The sequence below is a fragment of the Pantherophis guttatus genome, chromosome 1 (assembly GCF_059756535.1).
Source record: "Pantherophis guttatus breed Tessera chromosome 1, ASM5975653v1, whole genome shotgun sequence".
Taxonomy (NCBI): domain Eukaryota; kingdom Metazoa; phylum Chordata; class Lepidosauria; order Squamata; family Colubridae; genus Pantherophis; species Pantherophis guttatus.
The window spans coordinates 14,364,292-14,383,939 of NC_142063.1; the positions used below are offsets into that span (position 1 = coordinate 14,364,292).

Below are 19,648 nucleotides of genomic sequence, written 5' to 3' on the forward strand. Positions count from 1 at the left end.
ATGTTGTATAAAAAAGAACACCGCTTAGGGGTCCCCGAAAGCCCTACTAAGCAGGTATATACAAAAGTATGAAGGCTATTGCTTAACGCATTGTAAGCCGCCCTGAGTCTCCGGAGAAGGGTGGCCTATAAATCGAATAAATAAATAAATAAATAAATAAATAAATAAATAAATAAATAAATAAATAAATAAACAAACAAACAAATAAATAAATAAATAAATAAATAAATAAATAAATAAATAAATAAATAAATAAATAAATAAATAGGTTACTCCATGATGATCCCTCCCCCTCGGTACAAGAGCCAATCAGGTGTAGTGGTAAAGATGACTGGCCTTCAAAGAACACAGTGGCTGGACACCATCAAAGCTGACACTGATAAAGACGATGTGTTTGGAAATAAAGGAAATTATTATAAATTTGCATGGAAAATCGAAATCTGAGGAGGTCAAGCTGACACCAGCCAGAGCACAGAAAAACTCAAAGAAGTAGTGCAAGATCAGAAGATGTGGAGAGACCTGGCCCCATTGAATTGCCGAGGGTCGGACATGACTGAACGGATAACAACACCATCATCAAAGTGGATGGACTCAGTTAAAGGGGTGATGGGGTCACTGTTGGAATACTTGAAGAACCTGGTCAGGGACAAATCTCCATGGAGAAGTTCTAGCCATGTTGTTGCTAAGAGTTGACCATAACTCTGAAGGCAGGACCAGAAGCAATGGATGGAAACTAATCCAGGAGAGAAGCAACCTAGAACTAAGCAGAAATTTCCTGACAGTTAGAACAAGTAATCAGTAGAGCAACTTGCCTCCAGAAGTTGTGGGAGCTCCATCACTGAAAGTTTCTCAGAAGACATTGGACAACTGTCTGAAATGGTACAGGGTCTCCTATTTGAGCAGGAGGTTGGACTGGAAAATGCCCAAGGTCTCCTCCAACTCTGTTATTCGGCAACTTGATGGCACATAATTAATCAATGGGAAGACCCAGCTCCCTTGAGAAAAATATAGGAGCCCTGATGATTCAGTGGTTAGAATGCCCACTGCCAGGAGTTCAATCCTGACCTGCTCAAGCTTGACTCAGCCTTCCATCTTTCTGAGATTGGTAAAATGAGGACCTAGATTGTTGGGGACCAGATGCTAACTTTGTAAACCACTTAGAGAGGGCCATGAAGCACTATGAAGGGAATAGATAAGTCTTAAGTTTTACTGTTATTGCTATTGCTAGAATGTTGGAAAGGAAAGAGAAGAAAAGGACGACCAGCAGCAAGATTGATGGACTCAGTTGCAGGTGTGATGGGTGCAACTTGGGAAGACCTGAAGGACCTAGTTAGGGAGATGGAGAAGTTCTTCCCACACAGTTTCTAAGAGTCAACCCCGTTGTGATGGCACCACATCATCAATCAATTAATCAGCCAACTCCAACCTGGTGGCACATCATCAATCAATTAATCGGTCAAGCCCAACATGACACATAATCAATCAATTAATCAATCAGCCAGTCAATCAATATAAAGACCCAGCTCCCCTCAGAAACCAGCAATGTTGGGAGAGATGGAAGGAAGGAAGGTGAAGAAGACAATCAATAGCAAAATGCATGGACTCGGTTTCAGGGCTGATGGGATCACCATTCAAAGACTTGTAGGACCAGGGTCAGGACAGAGAAAACTTAACTATGCGGTTGCCAAGAGTTGACCTTGCTTGACATTATGTTGGAAAAATAGGCCTTCAATTCAGGGGTGAAATCCAGCAGGTTCTGACAGGTTCTGGAGAACAAAACTCAGGCCCTTCACCTTCCTTGCAAAAACATTTGGCTCCCATGTGTGAGTATTTCATCAGAATTCTTTGAAAGTTAATTTCTAAAACAAATGTCATCCAAGTGACTGAAAACTTTTTTTTTTAATGTTTTTAAAAAGGGGAGATGATTTTCCTACATGGCACCGGAAAAAATTGGAAGCTGAAGATAATTGCCGGGGACAATGCCAGAAAAGGCATCTGAGGGGTCAGAGAGTCCTGCCTTTCCTAACAGCCCTTAGTAATGGTGTATTAAGCAAAGCGAGGCACTCTGTCCGCAGCCCAAAACCAGCATGCCTCCTTCGCAGTTTGGCTAATCCTCTAATCTCTCGGATAATCTGTCCAAAAAATATACCTAAACCCCCCCAAAACCCCTATAAAATTGGAGTGTGTCTCTGAATATAATACGGGGAGGGTGGAGGGTGGGGGGGGCTAATCAGGCATGGTGGTTTGGAGAAAGATTCCTCCCCCCCCTTCCGTTCCATTAATCACCTACCGTTGCCGTTTTATTAATTTTAAGAGGTGCTTGGTTTAATCTTGTAAAGTTAATGGGAAGGAGGAAGATTAGGGAAACCACGTGGGCTCTAGAGAAGCTTGGATCAGCCTCTGGGGCTTTTTCCCAACGAGTCAGACAATCCTAGCTTGGCAGAATCCATTGTTGGTAGAATTGCAAAGTAGAAAGATTTTCTACTTGGTATTCCTAACCGGACACTGTGTGGTTGGATAATAGGACCAATAACGCTTGGAAGTTTCTAGTCCTCAAGGTTCTGCCTGAGCAGGGGGTTGGACTAGAAGACCTCCGAGGTCCCTTCCAACTCTGTTATTCGATTCGATTCGATTCTACTCTACTCTACTCTACTCTACTCTATTCTACTCTTTCTATTCTATTCTATTCTATTCTACTCACTCTACTCTACTCTTTCTATTCTATTCTATTCTATTCTACTCTACTCTACTCTACTCTACTCTACTCTACTCTATCTACTCTACTCTTTCTATTCTATTCTGCTCTACTCTTTCTATTCTGTTCTATTCTATTCTATTCTACTCTACTCTTTCTATTCTATTCTATTCTATTCTATTCTATTCTATTCTATTCTATTCTATTCTATTCTATTCTATTCTATTCTTCCATCTCGAATACACCCAGGGCGTCTCATTTCAAATGTCCTGGCCTTCTTTTAAAGAGGAAACAATTCATCAATCTTTTTAATCTAATCATCTTAATTTTAATCATTTTGTACTATCTTTTTTGTTTTGTTTTTACCGTTTTATCATTTTGTAAGCCGGCCAGAGTCGCTGCAACCGTGAGGTGGGCGGCATACTAATGTAATAAGTAAATAAAATAAATGGTTTTTACTTTCTGAACGTAACACAGATATTTCTGTGCACGTCTGGTGTCTTAAAAATCCTCAGCTTTGGGGCAAGATACTATGCAATTCAGACAGTTGCAAGGTTGGTCACTAATACAAGCAGTCCTTGATTTACAACCACAATTGGAACCAGATTTTCCGTTGCTAAGCAAGGCAGTTGTTAAATGAGCTACACCCTTTTTTTGCCACAGTTGTTAAGCGAACCAGTGCAGTTGTTAAGTGAATCATTTGGTTGTTAAGTAAATCCAGCTTCCCACGCTGACTTTGCTCGTCTGAAGCCAGTTGGGAAGGTTCACAAATAGCGAAGATATCATCCTGGGACAAAATAACCATCATAAATACATGCTGGTTATCAAGGGCCCAAATTATGATTACTTGATCGTGAGGATGCTGCAATGGTTTTAAGTACAAGGACTAGAAGTTATTTTCTTACTTGGTGTAGTTGTAAATGAGTTATTTATAAAGTAATAAAGGCAGGATAAAAATCTACATACATACATACATAAATCATGGCTAGTTTTTCATGCTTCTGCTGGGATCAATATTGGATTTTTAGATTTGGGCATATAATTAGGTATTATTAGCTGAATAATTAGGTATTATTAGGTGAATCCTGGGTGAACCTACCAAAGTTACTGCCATAAAATGGCTAAATAAATTATTAAATAAGTAGGTAAGTCCGTTGCATTCAGTGGCAGCTTCTTCTCGTGTGTAAATAGCCCCCACCCCTGGATTATTTTACAGTTAGTCCTTGATTTATGATCGTAACAGAGCCCAACATTTCTGTTGCTAAGCGAGACATTTGTTAAGGGAGTTTTGCTCCACGTTACGACGTTTCTCGCCACCGTTATTAAGCGGATCACTGCAGCTGTTAAGTTAGTCACATGGTTGTTAAGCAAATCTGGCTTCCATATTGACTTTGCTTGTCAGAAGGTCGCAAAATGGCAGACTGCTGTGACACTGATATAGTTGCCAAGCATCTGAATTTTGATCATGTGACCATGGCAATGCTGTGATGGTCATAAGCAGGGGTGGGATTCAGCCGGTTCGGATTGGTTTAACATCTAGTTCGCCGAACTGGTAGTTGCAAGGACTGGCTGGCCCCTCCCACCCCACCCTATCCCTCCCAGAAGTCTCCACACGGCCCGTTTTGGATGCCAGGTAAGTGCAGCGCCCGCACGGAGGCTCTGCAAGGGACAAAAACGGGCCTCCCGGAAGTTCCAGAAGTCTGGAAATGGTCTTGTTTCCGGCCTCCGGAGCCCGGGGGAGGCCGTTTTCGCCCTCCCGCAGGCTCAAGGAAAGCCACTGGAGTTTGGGGAGGGCGAAAACTCCCCCCCACCCAATGGTGCAGGAGGTCGAATAGGCCACACCCACCATGGCCACGCCCACCCAGCAGCTGGCCAGAGAACCGGTTGCTAAAATTTTTCAATCCCACCTCTGGTCATAAGTGTGAAAAATAATAATAATAATAATAATAATAATAATAATAATAATAATAATAATAATAATAATAATAATTTTATTTCTATACCGCCCTTCTCCCGAAGGACTCAGGGCAGTGTACAGCCAATTTAAAAACACAAGACACAACAATGATTAAAAATTAAAATAATTAAATAGATTTGGCCGGATTAAAACCCCAAAAATTTAAAATACCCCAATTTAAAATTATTATGTTGATAGCCCGGCCTGGCGGAACAACAAAATGGTCATAAGTCAGCTTTTTCAGTGGCATTGTAACGTCGAACGGTTACTAAACAAACTGTTGTAAATCAAGGACTATCTGTATTTTGAATGTCACACACTTTGGCTGGACTCTGGTTTTCAAGATCCGAGAACTCCTTTTAAACCGTCTCTTTTCCCCCCCGTTGCAGATTCCACCAAGGGGATTACACCGTGGAGGTCAGCATCAACGATTACCTGGACATATACTGCCCGCATTATGAGATCCCGTTTCCCATGGACCAGATGGAGCGATACATTTTGTACATGGTCAACTACGAGGGACACAGCTCCTGCGACCATCGGCAGAATGGCTTCAAACGCTGGGAATGTAACCGGCCGGATTCACCCAACGGGCCCCTCAAGTTCTCCGAGAAGTTCCAGCTTTTTACCCCTTTCTCCTTAGGATTCGAATTCAGACCAGGGCACGAGTATTACTACATTTGTAAGTACTGAAAGCTGTCCTACGCGCTTCCCATAGGAACCGAGCAAGCTGGAGTTCTCTGGGGTGAGGTGAGGGTTGGAAGTGGGGAAACTTCATGTCCCGTACACAAAGTGAGAATTTTAGCCTATCAGGCTACCCCTAGATCAGGTGTCTCCAACCTTGGCAGTTTTAAGCCATGGCGGACTTCAACTCCCAGAATTCCCCAGCCAGCTTTGCTTGGCAGCTTTAAGCCATGGCGGACTTCAACTCCCAGAATTCATGGGGAATTCTGGGAGTTGAAGTCCTCCAGGCTTAAAGTTGCCAAGGTTGGAGACCCCTGCCCTAGATAACAAACTGGATTCAGGTAGTCCTCAACTTACGACCTTCCAAGTTACAATGGCACTGAAAAAAGTGACTTATGGCGGATCCTCACACTTACAACCATTGCAGTATCCCCACAGTTATTGCAACCAAAAATTTGGGGGGTGGGGGTTGGCAATCGGCACGTATTTATGATCGTTGCCGTGTCCCCAGAGGTTACAGGATTGCCATTTGTGACCTTCCCCAGCTGGCTTCCGACATGCCAAGATAATGGGCGGGTAAGGGGGGCAGATTTGCTTAACAACCACATGATTCACTTAACAACCTCAGTGATTCGATTAACAACTGTGGCCAAAAAAAAAAAAAAGATTGTAAAATCGGGCGCGACTCACTTAACAACTGCCTTGCTCAGCAGTGGAAATTCTGGTTCCGATTGTAGTCGTAAGTTGAGGACTTTCTGTCAATGCTGGCTGAGGTGAGCTTTCTCAGAAGTTCAGTTCAGTTCAGAGCTGGGCTGTTTGATTGAAAGGTTACGAAAAGGGGTGTTGTGGGACACAGAAGAAAGACCTGGAAATGTAAGCAGCTTGCTTATATTCTTAGATTTATTGTGGTATGTAAAGCTAAGAAGGGAGCAGTCTGAAACAAAACAGCCCCGATTCAGCCCCACTGTACCCCAAGATTGTGCTGCTGAAATTTGGCAATAAAATGGCTCATGAACATAGAACATTGAATAACAGAGTTGGAAGCGAGCTTGAAGGTCTCCTAATCCCAACTCCCTGCTCAAGCAGGAGACCCCATACCCGTGATGGAGAACCTATAGTATGTGTGCCCAAAGTGGCACACGGATGTCAGGTTTCGAGGTGGTCTCAAATAAATTGCATTTCAAACAAACTCCAATTTATTAAGCACGACATTCTAATTCTGACTCCATCGCAGCCAACACTGACTTCCAGACCCAAAACCCTCCCTTTCTGTTCCCCACTCCCCTGCACTCATTGGCCATCTTCCAAGTCTCTCTACCCCTAATCTACTGCTCCAGCTCAAAGGAATTTCCCCCCTCCCATCCCATCTCCTAGGGGATATTATCTCCAGGGAAAATAAGTAGGTGAAAAGTCAAACGTCCCTTTCCAGACGCCTCCGCTTCTCTTTCTTATGAGTAAATGCAGCTTGAAGTGCTGACAACGGAGCCATATCACCTGGCATGTGCAGCGTCGCCCGTTCCTCTTCTGGGTTTCTGGCATGCATACGAGCGCAGTGATCAGCTGGCAGTGCTGGAAACTAGCTGGTCTTCCGTTTTCCTGCGTGAGCATGCACGCCGGCTAGCTGATCGTCGTGTGCGCTTGCACGCCAGAAACCCGGAAGAGTAGCTGGCTGAAACCGGAAGTTCAGTAGCTGAAACCGGAAGTTCAGTAGCTGAAACCGGAAGTTTGTTTTTGGAGGGGGGGGCACATGCGCCCTGGGCAGGTCCTCTTCCGGGTTGCAGCCCAGGTGCGCACGCATGTGCGCTCTCTTTTTGGCACAGTGCCAAAAAGGTTCGCCATCACTGCCCTCTACCATTTCAGACAAATGCCTGACCAGTCTCTTCTTTAAAAACCTCCACTCCTGGAGTGCCCACAACTTCTGGAGCCACTGGTTGATTGTGGGTGGAGCAGTGGTTAGAGTGCAGTACTCTGCAGGTTACTTCTGCTGAGTGCCGGCTGCCAGCAGTTTGGCAGTTCGACTCTCACCGGCTCAAGGTTGCCTCAGCTTCCCATCCTTCCAAGGTTGGTAAAATGAGGACCCAGATTGTTGGGGGCAAGAGGCTGACTCTGTAAACTTACATAGGGCTGTAAAGCCCTATGAAGCAGTATATAAGTCTAAGTGCTGTTTGCTAATTTTCACCATTAGGAAATTTCTCCTTAGTTCTAGGTTGCTTCACTCCTTGGTTAGTTTCCATCCATTGCTTCTTGTCTTGCTTTCTGGTCCTTTGAAACATAGGTTGACCCGTTCTTCTTTGTGGCAGCCCCTCAAATACTGGAAGACTGCTATCATATCACCCAGGGGTGGGTTCTAATTTTTTTTACTACCGGTTCTGTGGGCGTGGCTTATTTTGTGGGCGTGGCTTGGAGGTCATGTGACTAGGTGGGCGTGGCTAGCTGGTCAGAGTCATTTCTGGAAGGTCCTTGCACTTACGACCAGTCCCCGCACTTACGACCCGACTCATTTGTTTGCTTTTAACACTGATCAGCTGTAGGACGGCCCTTTGAAGCCCCGCGGCAAGACTTTAAACAGTTTTTTTCCCTCTAGTCATCGGCTGGGACTCAGGAGGCAGCAATAGATTGGGGGTGGGACCAAATAAAAGGTAAGAGTAACGTGGGGGGGGTGGGAGGGCGGGGGGGAACCGGTTCGGTGATATCATATCGTCACCACTACCGGCTCGGCCGAACCGGACCGAACCGGGAGGAACCCACCACTGATATCACCATAGTCCTTCTTTTCATTAAACTAAACATACCCAGTTCCTGCAACCGTTCTTCATATGTTTTAATCTCCACCTCCCCTAATCATCTTCGTTGCCCTTCCCTGCACTCTTTCTAGAGTCTCCACATCTTTTTTCATCTTGTGACGACCCAAAAAACCTGTGCGGTCTTACCAAGGCATTATAAAATGGTGCGAATACTTCACGTGATCTTGATTTCTATCCCTCTATTAATGTAGCCTAGGACTGCCTTGGCTTTTTTTGGGGCGGGGGGGGGCATGTTGGCAACAACAGTTTTGGAAATGCAATGCTGCCTTTCTCAGGGTGTCAGTGGGGAGGTTTTAAGAATAAAAATGGGTTCGTTTCAGGGGTGGGTTCTAAAATTTTTTACTACCGGTTTTGTGGGCATGGCTTATTTTATGGGTGTGGCTTATTGGTCATGTGACAATTTTTTAGGATTTAGCAGAGGTACTGGTCTACCAGGCTTTTAACTGCTTGCAGAGCTGTACCGGTCCACCAATTTATTTTTGTAGGCACCGGTCTACTCATGTATTTTTGCAGGCACTGGTCTACCCATTTATTTTTGGATGCACCGGTCTAGCACCAAACTGCCTTTTACCACTGATCAGCTGTAGAGCGGCCCTTTGAAGCCCCACAGCAAGAGTTTAAACAGTTTTTCCTTATAGCCCATCAGCTGGGACTCAGGAGGCAGCAATAGATTGGGGGTGGGGCCAAATAAAAGGTAAGAATAACACGGAAGGGCAGGGGGGCAGAACCGGTTCAGTGATGTCATATTGTCACCGCTACCGGCACTGCCGAACCGGGCTGAACCGGCAGGAACCCACCACTGGTTCGTTTGCTTCTGAAAAATCCTCCCACATCCCTGAGACCCGAAATAAAAGGTAAAGGTTCCCCTTGCACATATGTGCTAGTCGTTCCCGACTCTAGGGGGCGGTGCTCATCTCTGTTTCAAAGCCGAGGAGCCAGCGCTGTCCGAAGACGTCTCCGTGGTCATGTGGCCGGCATGACTCAACGCCAAAGTTGCACGGAACGCTGTTACCTTCCCACCAAAGGTGGTCCCTATTTTTCGACTTGCATTTTTTTAACCTGCTTTCGAACTTCTAGGTTGGCAGAAGCTGGGGCAAGTTACGGGAGCTCACCCCATTACGCGGCACTAGGGATTCGAACCGCCGAACTGCCAACCTTTCCGATCGACAAGCTCAGTGTCTGAGCCGCCGCACCCTACGAGACCTAAAATACCCCCCTACAAATCTGACTTTACCCCTTTTGCAAAGATATCCAAACATCCGTACATTGTCTCCCGTCACCCTTCAGAGGACTGAGTGGAAGATGCAATCAAGAGATTGTGTTGACAAACCCCACCAAGTTTCACCCAACCTCAATTTAGCTCAGAAGGATATTAGTGTTTCCCCGGCACTAACTGGAGATAATCATCTAGTCTTGAACTGGCAAAGAAGCTTTTGTAGGTGACCATGTGTGCTTAGGAAGGAAGGGGGCAGGGCTGTGTTTGCTATCTATGCCCTCCGTGCAGCCTCAACAAATTAAAACCCACATCTAACAAGAGAACACACATTTATCCACGCTTAACCACTCAATCACTGGGAGCTTTCCTCGAAAGAGTGTGTTTTTATTTATTTACTAGACCACCCGTGACCCCTTGGGTCATCCTTTCAGAGATATTTCCTTACCAAGACTCCTTAATGTTTTCAACAAAGGCAGAGCTTCCGATATACTTGAAAACTTCTTAAAAACCCAGGGAGGCATTCAGAGACGGTGCTGCCTGGCAAAGCAGCCCATGTTAAACTGGGGAGCAGAGTCAAACCTCACAGCAGATGATCCCAGGAAATGTTCTATGACATGTTGGTTTTATGTCATAAACTGCTTTAGGGTCAGTGATGACATTTGTGTCATCAAATGTCTTATAAAATTGGCTAAAATTTCAATCCCACAGGAGTCATAGGCCTTGCGTTTAGGAGGCATTTTGTAAGTTTTAGCTACTTGTTTATTTCCCTCATCTTTTATTTTTATAAAGAACTCGAGAAGGCGAACATACCGAACGTTCCTTCCTCTTCCTCTTTTCCCCACAATAACCCTGTGAGGTGGGATGGGCTGAGAGAGGACAGGGCCAAAGTCACTCAGCTGGCTTTCCAGACTAAAATGGGATTTGATCCCACAATCCAGTGGTGAAATTCAAATTTTTTTTTACTACCGGTTCTGTGGGCGTGGCTTGGTGGGCATGGCAGGGGAAGGATACTGCAAAATCTCCATTACCACCCCATTCCAGGGGAAGGATACTGCAAAAGAGCCTTGATGGTACAGTGGTCTACGCACCCTGTTATTAACACAGCTGCCTGCAATTTACTGCTGGTTCGAATCTCTCCAAGGCTCAAGGTTGACTCAGCCTTCCATCCTTTCTAAGGTAGGTGAAATGAGGACCCAGTTTGTGGGGGCAATAAGCTGACTTTGTATAAATATACAAAAGGATGAAGGCTATTGCTTAACGCATTGTAAGCCGCCCTGAGTCTCCGGAGAAGGGCGGCATATAAATCAAATTAAAAAAAAAAAAAATCCCCATTGCCTCCCCACTCCTGGGGCCAGCCAGAGGTGGTATTTGCCAGCTCTCTGAACTACTCAAAATTTCCGCTGCCGGTTCTCCGAACTGCTCAAAATTTCCGCTACCTGTTCTCCAGAACCTTCTGGATTTCACCCCTGCCACAATCTCTCATTTTCTAGCATGGTGTCTTTAACATTCCACTAAACCAACCTTGGTTGAAAAAGTTTTGCCCTATGCTGCACTGTTTCGCCCAATTAAAGGCTACAGAAAATGAGAAGGTTAATCGTATATAGATTTTATATATCAAATTTGTACAGCTGCCCATTCTCACAAGAAAGGACTGGGGGCGGTGTTCAGCAATTAAAAAAACAATAATTATAGAAATACAATCATTGTAAAAATGTAAATCAATTATTATTTTTTTAAAAATGAAAATAAATTAAAAAGTAAGACACACAAACCGCAGACATGGAGAAAATGAACTAGTGGAGCCATCTTAAGAGGTTAGTGATTATTGGTTCCTTGTGTGCCCTCCCCCCCGGAAGGTTTAGGGGTTTTTTAAAGGAAGGGAGGGAGGGAGCAAGAAAAAAGAGAGAGAGAAAGAAGAAAGAGCAATAGAGAGAGAGAGAGAAAGAAAGAAAGAAAGAAAGAAAGAAAGAAAGAAAGAGAGAGAGAGAGAAAGAGAGAGAGAGAGAGAGAGAGAAGAAGGAAGGAAGGAAGGAAGGAAGGAAGGAAGGAAGGAAGGAAAGGATAGGAGGGAGGGAGGGAGAAAGAAAAAAGAGAGAAAGAAAAAAGAAAAAAGAAAGAAAGGAAAGAAAGAAAGAATAGAAATCTTGCTTTCTACCATCCGTCTTAATCTCTGGAACTCACCGCTGCAGGATATTCTCAGGCTTCGTATTCTTCCCTATTGCTTTTTTTATTATTATTATTATTATTATTATTATTATTATTATTATTATTATTATTATTATTATTATTATTTATTGATTTTGTATACCGCCCTACTCCCGAAGGACTCAGGGCGGTGAACAGCCAAAAGATAAAATACATGTAATACAAATGTTAAAAAACCATTAAACTACAATTAAATAATTTGGCCCAGAAAACAAAATTTAAAACATCCCAAATTTATAAGACAAATTTAAAATTTAAAAAATTTAAAAACAGTTTAAAAGAGAGGTTAGGCCAGGCCGGCCTGCTGGAATAGGAATGTTTTGAGGGCACGGCGGAAAGCGCGCAGATCCGGGATCCTCCGTATCTCAGCGGGGAGCTCGTTCCAGATGGCAGGTGCCCCCCCAGAGAAGGCTCTCCCCCTGGGGGCTGCCAGTCGACACTGTTTGACCGACGGCACCCTAAGAAGCCCCTCTCTATGGGAGCGTACTGGTCGGTGAGAGGCTACTGGTGGCAGAAGGCAGTCTCGTAGATATTCCGGTCCTAGGCCATGGAGCACTCTAAAGATGGTAACCAAAACCTTGAAGCACACTCAGAAGACCATTGGGAGCCAGTGCAGCTCGCGCAGGAGGGGGGGGTCACATGGGAGCACCACGTCGTTCCCATAACCACCCACGCGGCTGCATTCTGGACCAGCTGGAGCCTCCAGGTGCTCCTCAAGGGGAGCCCCATGTAGAGAGCATTGCAGTAGTCCAGGCGGGAAGTGACGAGGACAGGAGTGACCGTATTTAACGAGTCCCGATCCCGCTTTTGTTTCCTCGTGTCATGTTTGCCTCGCTCACCCTCAGAGGATCTCAGTTTGATGTACCCAGGATCCCCCCCCCCCTGCCGTTCTCCACAATATTATCATTTTGGCCAGGAAAAAAAAGGCTAAAAAGACTAAATTCACATCACCCTATTGACCTCCTCGTGTTTCTGTCTAGCTCTTTATTGTGGCCATGCCTCATTGAAACAGAGAGGGCATGAGTATCTCTCCTTTTTTGGCCCAATTTTAATCTTCTGCCGAGATCTATTTTCATAATTAAAAGAAGAAGACGAAGAAGAAAAAAAAATCTGAGAACGCCATGCCCAACTCCGACTTCTGATTACACTGTCAATCCTAACTAAGCAATCACAGCGACTGGTTTAATTAGCAAGAATGACTCTATTTAAACTCCATTGGGGCCTTGGGAATGGGGGATGCTTCGCTACCCAGCTGGGGCCACATTCTGAGAAAATAATAAAAATAAACCAGTGTTCAGCACAGAACGAAAGAGAGCAGAGAGAGAGAGAGAGGCGAAGAAATGGCTCAAAGGAGCATTGAAAGTTCTGGGTGAGAAACATTAAAAGCCGCCTCGTTCCCGACCATATTTGACTTGCTAAATGATCTGGGCCGTAGCTTCTCTGGTCTTTTCCAGTTAAAAAATAATTTCAGTCTCATTTTTATTATTTTTTTATAAATAACTCAAGCTGGCATAACCTAATACTCCTCCTTCCTGTTTTCCCCATAACAACAACCCTGTGAGGTTGGTCGGGCTGAGTAAGAGAATAACTGGCGCCAAGTCACTAGCCGGGTTTCGTGTCTAAGGTGGGACTAGAACTCACGATCTCCTGATGGTTGGCCCAAAGTCACCCAGCTGGCTTTTAGGAATAAGGTGGGATTAGAATCACTGTCTCCCAGTGATTGGTCCAAATTTCACCCAGCCATCTTTCATGGCTAAGGTGGGACTAGAATTCACAGTCTCCTGGTGATGGGCTCAAAGTCACCCAGCTGGCTTTCCTGCCTAAGGTGGGACTAGAACTCACAGTTTCTTGGTGATTGGCTCAAAGTCACCCAGCTGGCTTTTATGGATAAGGCGGGATTAGAATCACTGTCATCCGGTAATTGATCCAAAATATTAAAGTATCCTTCCTCCTTCCCTGTCTTCTTTCTATCCTTCCTTCCTCTTTCTTCTTTCTATCTTTCCTTCCTCTTTCTTCTTTCTATCCTTCCTCCTTCCCCTCTGTCTTCTTTTTATTCTTTCTTCCTCTTCTTTCTACACTTCCTCCTTCCGACCTTCCCCGTTTTCTTTCTCTCCTTCCTCTTTCTGTTGTTCCTCCCTCCCTCTTTATACTTTCTACTTTCTATCTTTCCTTCCTTTTTATCTATTTTATTTATTTATTTATTTTTCAAATTTCTATGCCGGCCTTCTCCTTTCGGATTTAGGGCGGTGAACAGCCAAGTAAAACACTTTATACACAAAAGTTAAAATAGATTTAAAATAATTAAATAATTTGGCCCATAATTTAAAACATTTCAATTTAAAACCAATTTCAAATTTTAAAAACCCATCATAAAATCTCCTACCTTCCTATATCCCTCTGTCTTTCTTTTCCCTTTTTCTTCCTTCCTCCCTCCCTCTCTTCCCTCCTCCCTCCCTCTTGCCAGAGATTCAATTGGTTGCAAACAGTCAGCTTTGGAAATAAAACCAAAGATTGCACATGACATTTTCTGCCAGCTGAGATGAATGGCTTTCCAGTTAGTCCGGCCACTTGAGTCCGCAGTGTTTATTGTCCATTGGCTGCAGCAACTGAGATGCTGTTAACCAGAGGAAAACCTGTGCTTGTAAAAAAGCTTCTTCGTTAAGGGCATAGGTTAACCGACTTATATACTGCTTGGATTTCCACCCTGATTGGCCACCATTCTCCAGGTCTGGCTAGCTGGAAAGAAAGAAGACTGAACTGGGGGCCCTTCTTTGTCCCAGTAAGCTACAGACTTTCTGGTTACACAACACAACACAACCGTTTTCTACTTGGACAGAGTCATTTGCTCACCCAGCCTGATACAGGTAGTCCTTGACTTACAACCACAATTGAGACCAGAATTTCTGTTGTTAAATGAGTTGGTTGTCCAGTTTTATGACCAGAGGTGGGTTTTGTCCAGACTTACAAAGAGAGTATGGCATAATAAGAAGCTGACGGAACATACAAAGATACAGGTCTATAGAGCCTGCATCCTGAGCACACTCTTGTACTGCAGTGAGTCTTGGACCCTTTATGCACAGCAGGAGAGAAAGTTGAACATTTTTCATATGCGCTGCCTCCGACGAATTCTTGGCATCACCTGGCAGGACAAAGTTCCAAATAGTGCAGTCTTGGAACGTGCTGGAATTTCAAGCATGTATACACTATTGAAACAGTGACGTCTACGCTGGCTGGGGCATGTCGTGAGAATGGCTGATGGTCAGATTCCGAAAGACCTCCTGTTTGGAGAATTAGTGCAGGGAAAGCGCCTCAGAGGGAGACCACAGCTGCGATATAAGAATAGATATAAGATGCAAGAGGGACCTAAAGGCCCTGGGAATGGACATTAACAACTGGGAAACCTTGACCTCCGATCGTTCAGCTTGGAGGCTAAAGACGCAGCATGGCCTTCTCCGATTCGAAGAGACACTTGTTCGGCAGGCTGAGGTAAAGAGGCAGTCCCGGAACCCGCGAAATCTGGCGGCTGGGCAGGGGACAGAATGTATCCCCCCTCAGTGTGGAAGGGATTGCCACTCTCAAATTGGCCTTTTTAGTCACACTAGATGCTGTTTTACGACCTCTTTTCAGAGCATGATACCATAGTCGCTTGAGACTGAAGGATGCCAATGTGGTGGGTTTCATATAATTTTATCACCGGTTCGCCGCGCACCAAAAACGTGAGCTTTGCTCATGCACGCGGCTTAGAAAACGTGGCTAAATAGGACGGCATAGCACTGGGGGGGGGTCGCCACTACCAATTTGCCCGAACCGGCTGAATACCATCACTGTTTTTGACCATTTTTGCCACCGTTGTTACTTGCAGTTGTTAAGAGAATCCGACTTTCCCCATTGACTTTGTTTTTCCGAAGCTGCCCTCGGAAGGTCACAAATCATGATCACGTAACTCCGGAATGCTGCAACCATCATAAATATCTGCCAGTTGCCAAGTGTCCAAATTTGCCATGGGGATACTGCAACCGTTGTGAGCGCGAGAACTGTTTGTAAGTCAGTTTTTTTCCAGAGCCGTCGTAACTTTGAACATTCACTAAATGAATGGTTGTAAATGGAGGACTACCTGTAATCCAACCAATTAACACAAATGACGGCAAAAAAAAAAAAACGGATCTAGAGCCGTTTTTTTCCTCCCTCCTATCAGCTGATAATATCTAAAGTCACCTCCAAATGTGCTTTTTGGACATTGTCTTACAACACAGTGGGGTTTTGTTTAATCTTTTTGTAGCTTTTCTAACTCTGAGAACTTGCTTTGAATTATGAGCTGTTGCAAATGTGTCCCAGAAACAGGACAGAATGTAGTTTTTTTGCAAGGACAATTCAGCTAGGAAACACACTGGAGCCTTCATTAGAATCCTTCTTAAGCAAGGGAAACCAATCTCCAGGCTGTGTGGGTTAAGGATATTGTTGTTGTGTTACCAACCAGCAGAGTGTAGAGCACAGAGAAACATTGCTGAGAGCAATGAATAAGAGATGTGCAAACTAGTTTACCAAAAGTTTACTTTATAGTGAAAAAACAATCTCATAGTCTTTAAATCAATCCAAGTCTTTGCCAGTTAAATCAGTCCAGTGATACAAAAATCTTCTTACCACACAAACAGTAATTGGTTAGAATAACAAACTCACTCTGGTTCACAAACCACGATGGTAGCAGATCCATCCAACGATGATAGCACAACGGTAGCAACTCCACACACAATGATAGCTTATCATCAACTGAATACTTTACAGTACCTTTCTTAAATACGTTTTCAACTAGTGATTATCTAATTACAGCATGACTCAGCATTACAATGAATCAGCAGTAAAACTTTAAAGTCACACAATACATATTCATATTAAAGTCACAGAACACATACATTGCCTGGACAACTTGTTAGGCTCAAACCATATCCTAACATTGTGGACCGGCGCAGGGCCACAACATGCCAGAAACTGGGCCGCACAAACAAGCGAAGCCCCATCCGTGGGATGCAGGCAGCATGTGAAACCACGCCCCCTCCAGTCCATGGAAAAAAATCTCTTCCCGCAGAACCAGTCTCTGGTGCCCAAAGAGTTTGGGGGGGGGCAGTGCTGGGTAGGTTGGGATAGCCTTGTACAAAGTTAGCCCTAGGGGTAGGCTGCTGGGGGTTCACAGGGGTTCGGGAGAACCTCTAGGTAAGATTCTGTGGGGTTCGCAGAACCCCCAAATCCCACTCCTGGCTGGCGCTGCACACCCCACCCTTCCCAGGAGTTTTGGATACAGATAAGTGCAGGACGCACACGGAGGCTCGGGGAGGGTGAAAAACGGACCTACTGGAAGTTCGGGAAGACCAGAAATGGGCCTGTTTCTGGCCTCCAGAGGGTCTCTGGAGCCTGGGGAGGCTGTTTTCGCCCACCTGGAGGCTCAAAGAAAGCCTCTGGAGCCCGCCATGGTGCAGGAAGCTGACTAGGCCACACCCACCATGGCCACGCCCAGCCAGCAACCAAGCAGAGAATCCCTTGCCAAAATTTTTGAAGCCCACCCCTGGTAGCATCCACCCCTCTCTTAGAAGAATGAAATATTTTGAGAAATATTTAAAAAGGCAGGATAAAACATTTCCCCTAAAAGAGAAATTAAAAAAAAATCTTAAGGGAGACAAAAACTCAGAGCTTCAGCTCCCTGCCCCCAGCAGATATTTGGTGCCCATTGAGAAGGACTGGGCCAGCCTATCTACAAAACAAAAGACCTTCAGCTCCAGGGTGATGGGATTAAGACATGACCCTCCAGGACATAATAGGATTAACCCATCTAGGCGCAGAGCTCACCACATGGCATGATCACCTGGGGACACTGCATCACCCTCCAGGCTTCAACCAAAGTTCTCAGACAACCTACAAAGTCAGCCATGACCCCTACCACAGCCAATCGAATACATGCCCTTGCCACAGGAACAGGAAGCTCAAGGGCAAGGCCCAAGAGAAGGTATAAATAACCCTCATTCTCAACTCCATGTGTTAAGCTGCACCGGGACCATGTGCTTGATGTTCTGCTCCATGAAACCAACTTTCCAATCAGCCTCCATGTTTCCAGTGTCTTTCTCCCCGCTTGGAACTGAACCAGATGGATATTTCTTCCAACACCCTTAAGAAGCTCCTTTGTCCTGCTCCTTCCCGATCACAGGTAGTCCTCGACTTACAACCATTCGTTTAGTGACTGTTCAAAGTTATAACAGAGGTGGGTTTCAGCAGGTTCTGACCAGTTCTATCGAACTGGTAGCAGAAATTTTGAGTAGTTCAGAGAACCGGTAGTAAAAATTCTGATTGGCCCCGCCCCCATCTATTCTCTGCCTCCCAAGTCCCAGCTGATTGGGAGGAAATGGGGATTTTGCAGTAACCTTCCCCTGGAGTGGGGTGGGAATGGAGATTTTACAGTATCCTTCCCCTGCCGCGCCCACCAAGCCACACCCATAGAACCGGTAGTAAAAAAAATTGAAACCCACCATTGATTCATTTAATAGCTGCCAGGGGATTCACTTAACAACTGTGGCAAGAAAGCTGATAAAATGGGGCAAAATTCACTTAACAACCATCTCGCTTAGCAACGGAAATGTTGGGCTCAATTGTGGATCTGTGGTAGTTCCTAGATGGCTGGGTTCCTACCAACTGCTAAATTAAAATAAAGAAAATATTCAGGTTTAACTGGGAAATTGTGTGAAGCCTTGGCTGGCTGCTTCCTCCTAAATCCACCTAGGGTTGAGGGACCAGCGAATACAGGTAGGCCTCAATTTAAAATCATTCGTTTAGTGATCTTTCAAAATTACAACAGCGCTGAAAATGGTGACATGACCAGTCCTCACACTTACGACCTTTCAAGCATTCCCATGGCCATGTGATAAAAATTCAGGTGCTTGGCAACTGACATGTATTTATGACGGTTTCAGGATCCCGGGGGGGGGGGGGGTCAGGTGATTGTCATTTGCGGCCTTCCCAGTCGGCTTTCAATAAGCAAAGCCAGTGGGTGGAGCCAGATTCATTTAACAACTGCCTGATTCACTTAACAGCCAGAGCAAAAAAAAAGTTTGTAAAGCTGGGTGGGACTCACTTAAAAACCCCTTGGTTACCAACGGAAATTCTGGTCTCGGTTGTGGTTGTAAGTCAAGGACTAACTGTAATAACGGTATTAATCTACAAAATAAGTAGTAGTAATGACAATCCAGGAGCTCAGAGTACTGCAGAATTGCAAACGTGGTGCGTTTGAAGGAACAGACAGGGTTTTAACCATTCTTAACGTTTTCTCTGCTCCTCTAAAGTAATGTTTTTTCGACCTCAGCAACTTTCAGATGGGTAAAAATCAATTCCCCAGCATCCTGGCTGGGAAATTCTGGGAGTTGAAGTCCACTCATCTTTAAAGTTGCTGAGGATGAGAAACATTGCTCTAAAAGATCTGTTTTTCCCAATCTTCATTTGTTTCTTTTAGCCAGATTAAATTATTGTTTCCTCTTCTTTTCTTTCTCCCAGTGTACAATAACTTTTTTTGCCCAAATAGCATAATTTAATACTACTTGTCTGCACCTTCGCCTTTCTGCCTTCTTTCATTCCATCTTCCTCTCTCTTCCTTCCTTTTCCTGCTTTCTTTTCCTCCCCTCTTCTCCTCTTTTGCCTTCTTTCCTTTCTCTTCCTCTCCCTTCCTCTTGCTCATTTTTCCTTCCTCTTTCTCCTTCATTCTTTCCTCTCGCTCCCTCTCATCTTCCTCCTTCTTTCTTCTTCCTTCCTTCCTATTTTTTCCTCTTACTTGTTCTTTCCTTCCTCTCTTCCTATTCCTTTCTTCCTGTTCCTTCTTTCTTCTCCCTCCCTCTCATCTTCCTCCTTCCTTTCTCCTTCCTGTTTCCCTCTTACTTGTTCTTTCTTTCCTCTCTTCCTATTCCTTCTCTCCCTCCCTCTCTTGTCCCTTCCTCTCTTCCTATTCCTTTCTTCCTATTCCTTCCTTCTTCTCCCTCCCTCTTCTCCTTCCTTCCTCTCTTCCTATTCCTTTCTTCTTCCTTCTTCTCTATTCTCCTTCCTTCCTCTCTTTCTAT

General features: G+C 44.7%; 1 protein-coding gene across 1 annotated transcript in view; it reads left to right on the forward strand.

Annotated features, from left to right (window-relative positions):
* EFNA2 (ephrin A2) overlaps positions 1–19,648 on the forward strand; it is a 315,252-nt gene that overhangs the window by 261,156 nt on the left and 34,448 nt on the right. The window contains exon 3 of the mRNA XM_034422655.3: positions 5,042–5,334. Within this exon, the coding sequence (XP_034278546.1) occupies positions 5,042–5,334 (293 nt within the window). The remainder of the gene's footprint in view (positions 1–5,041; positions 5,335–19,648) is intronic.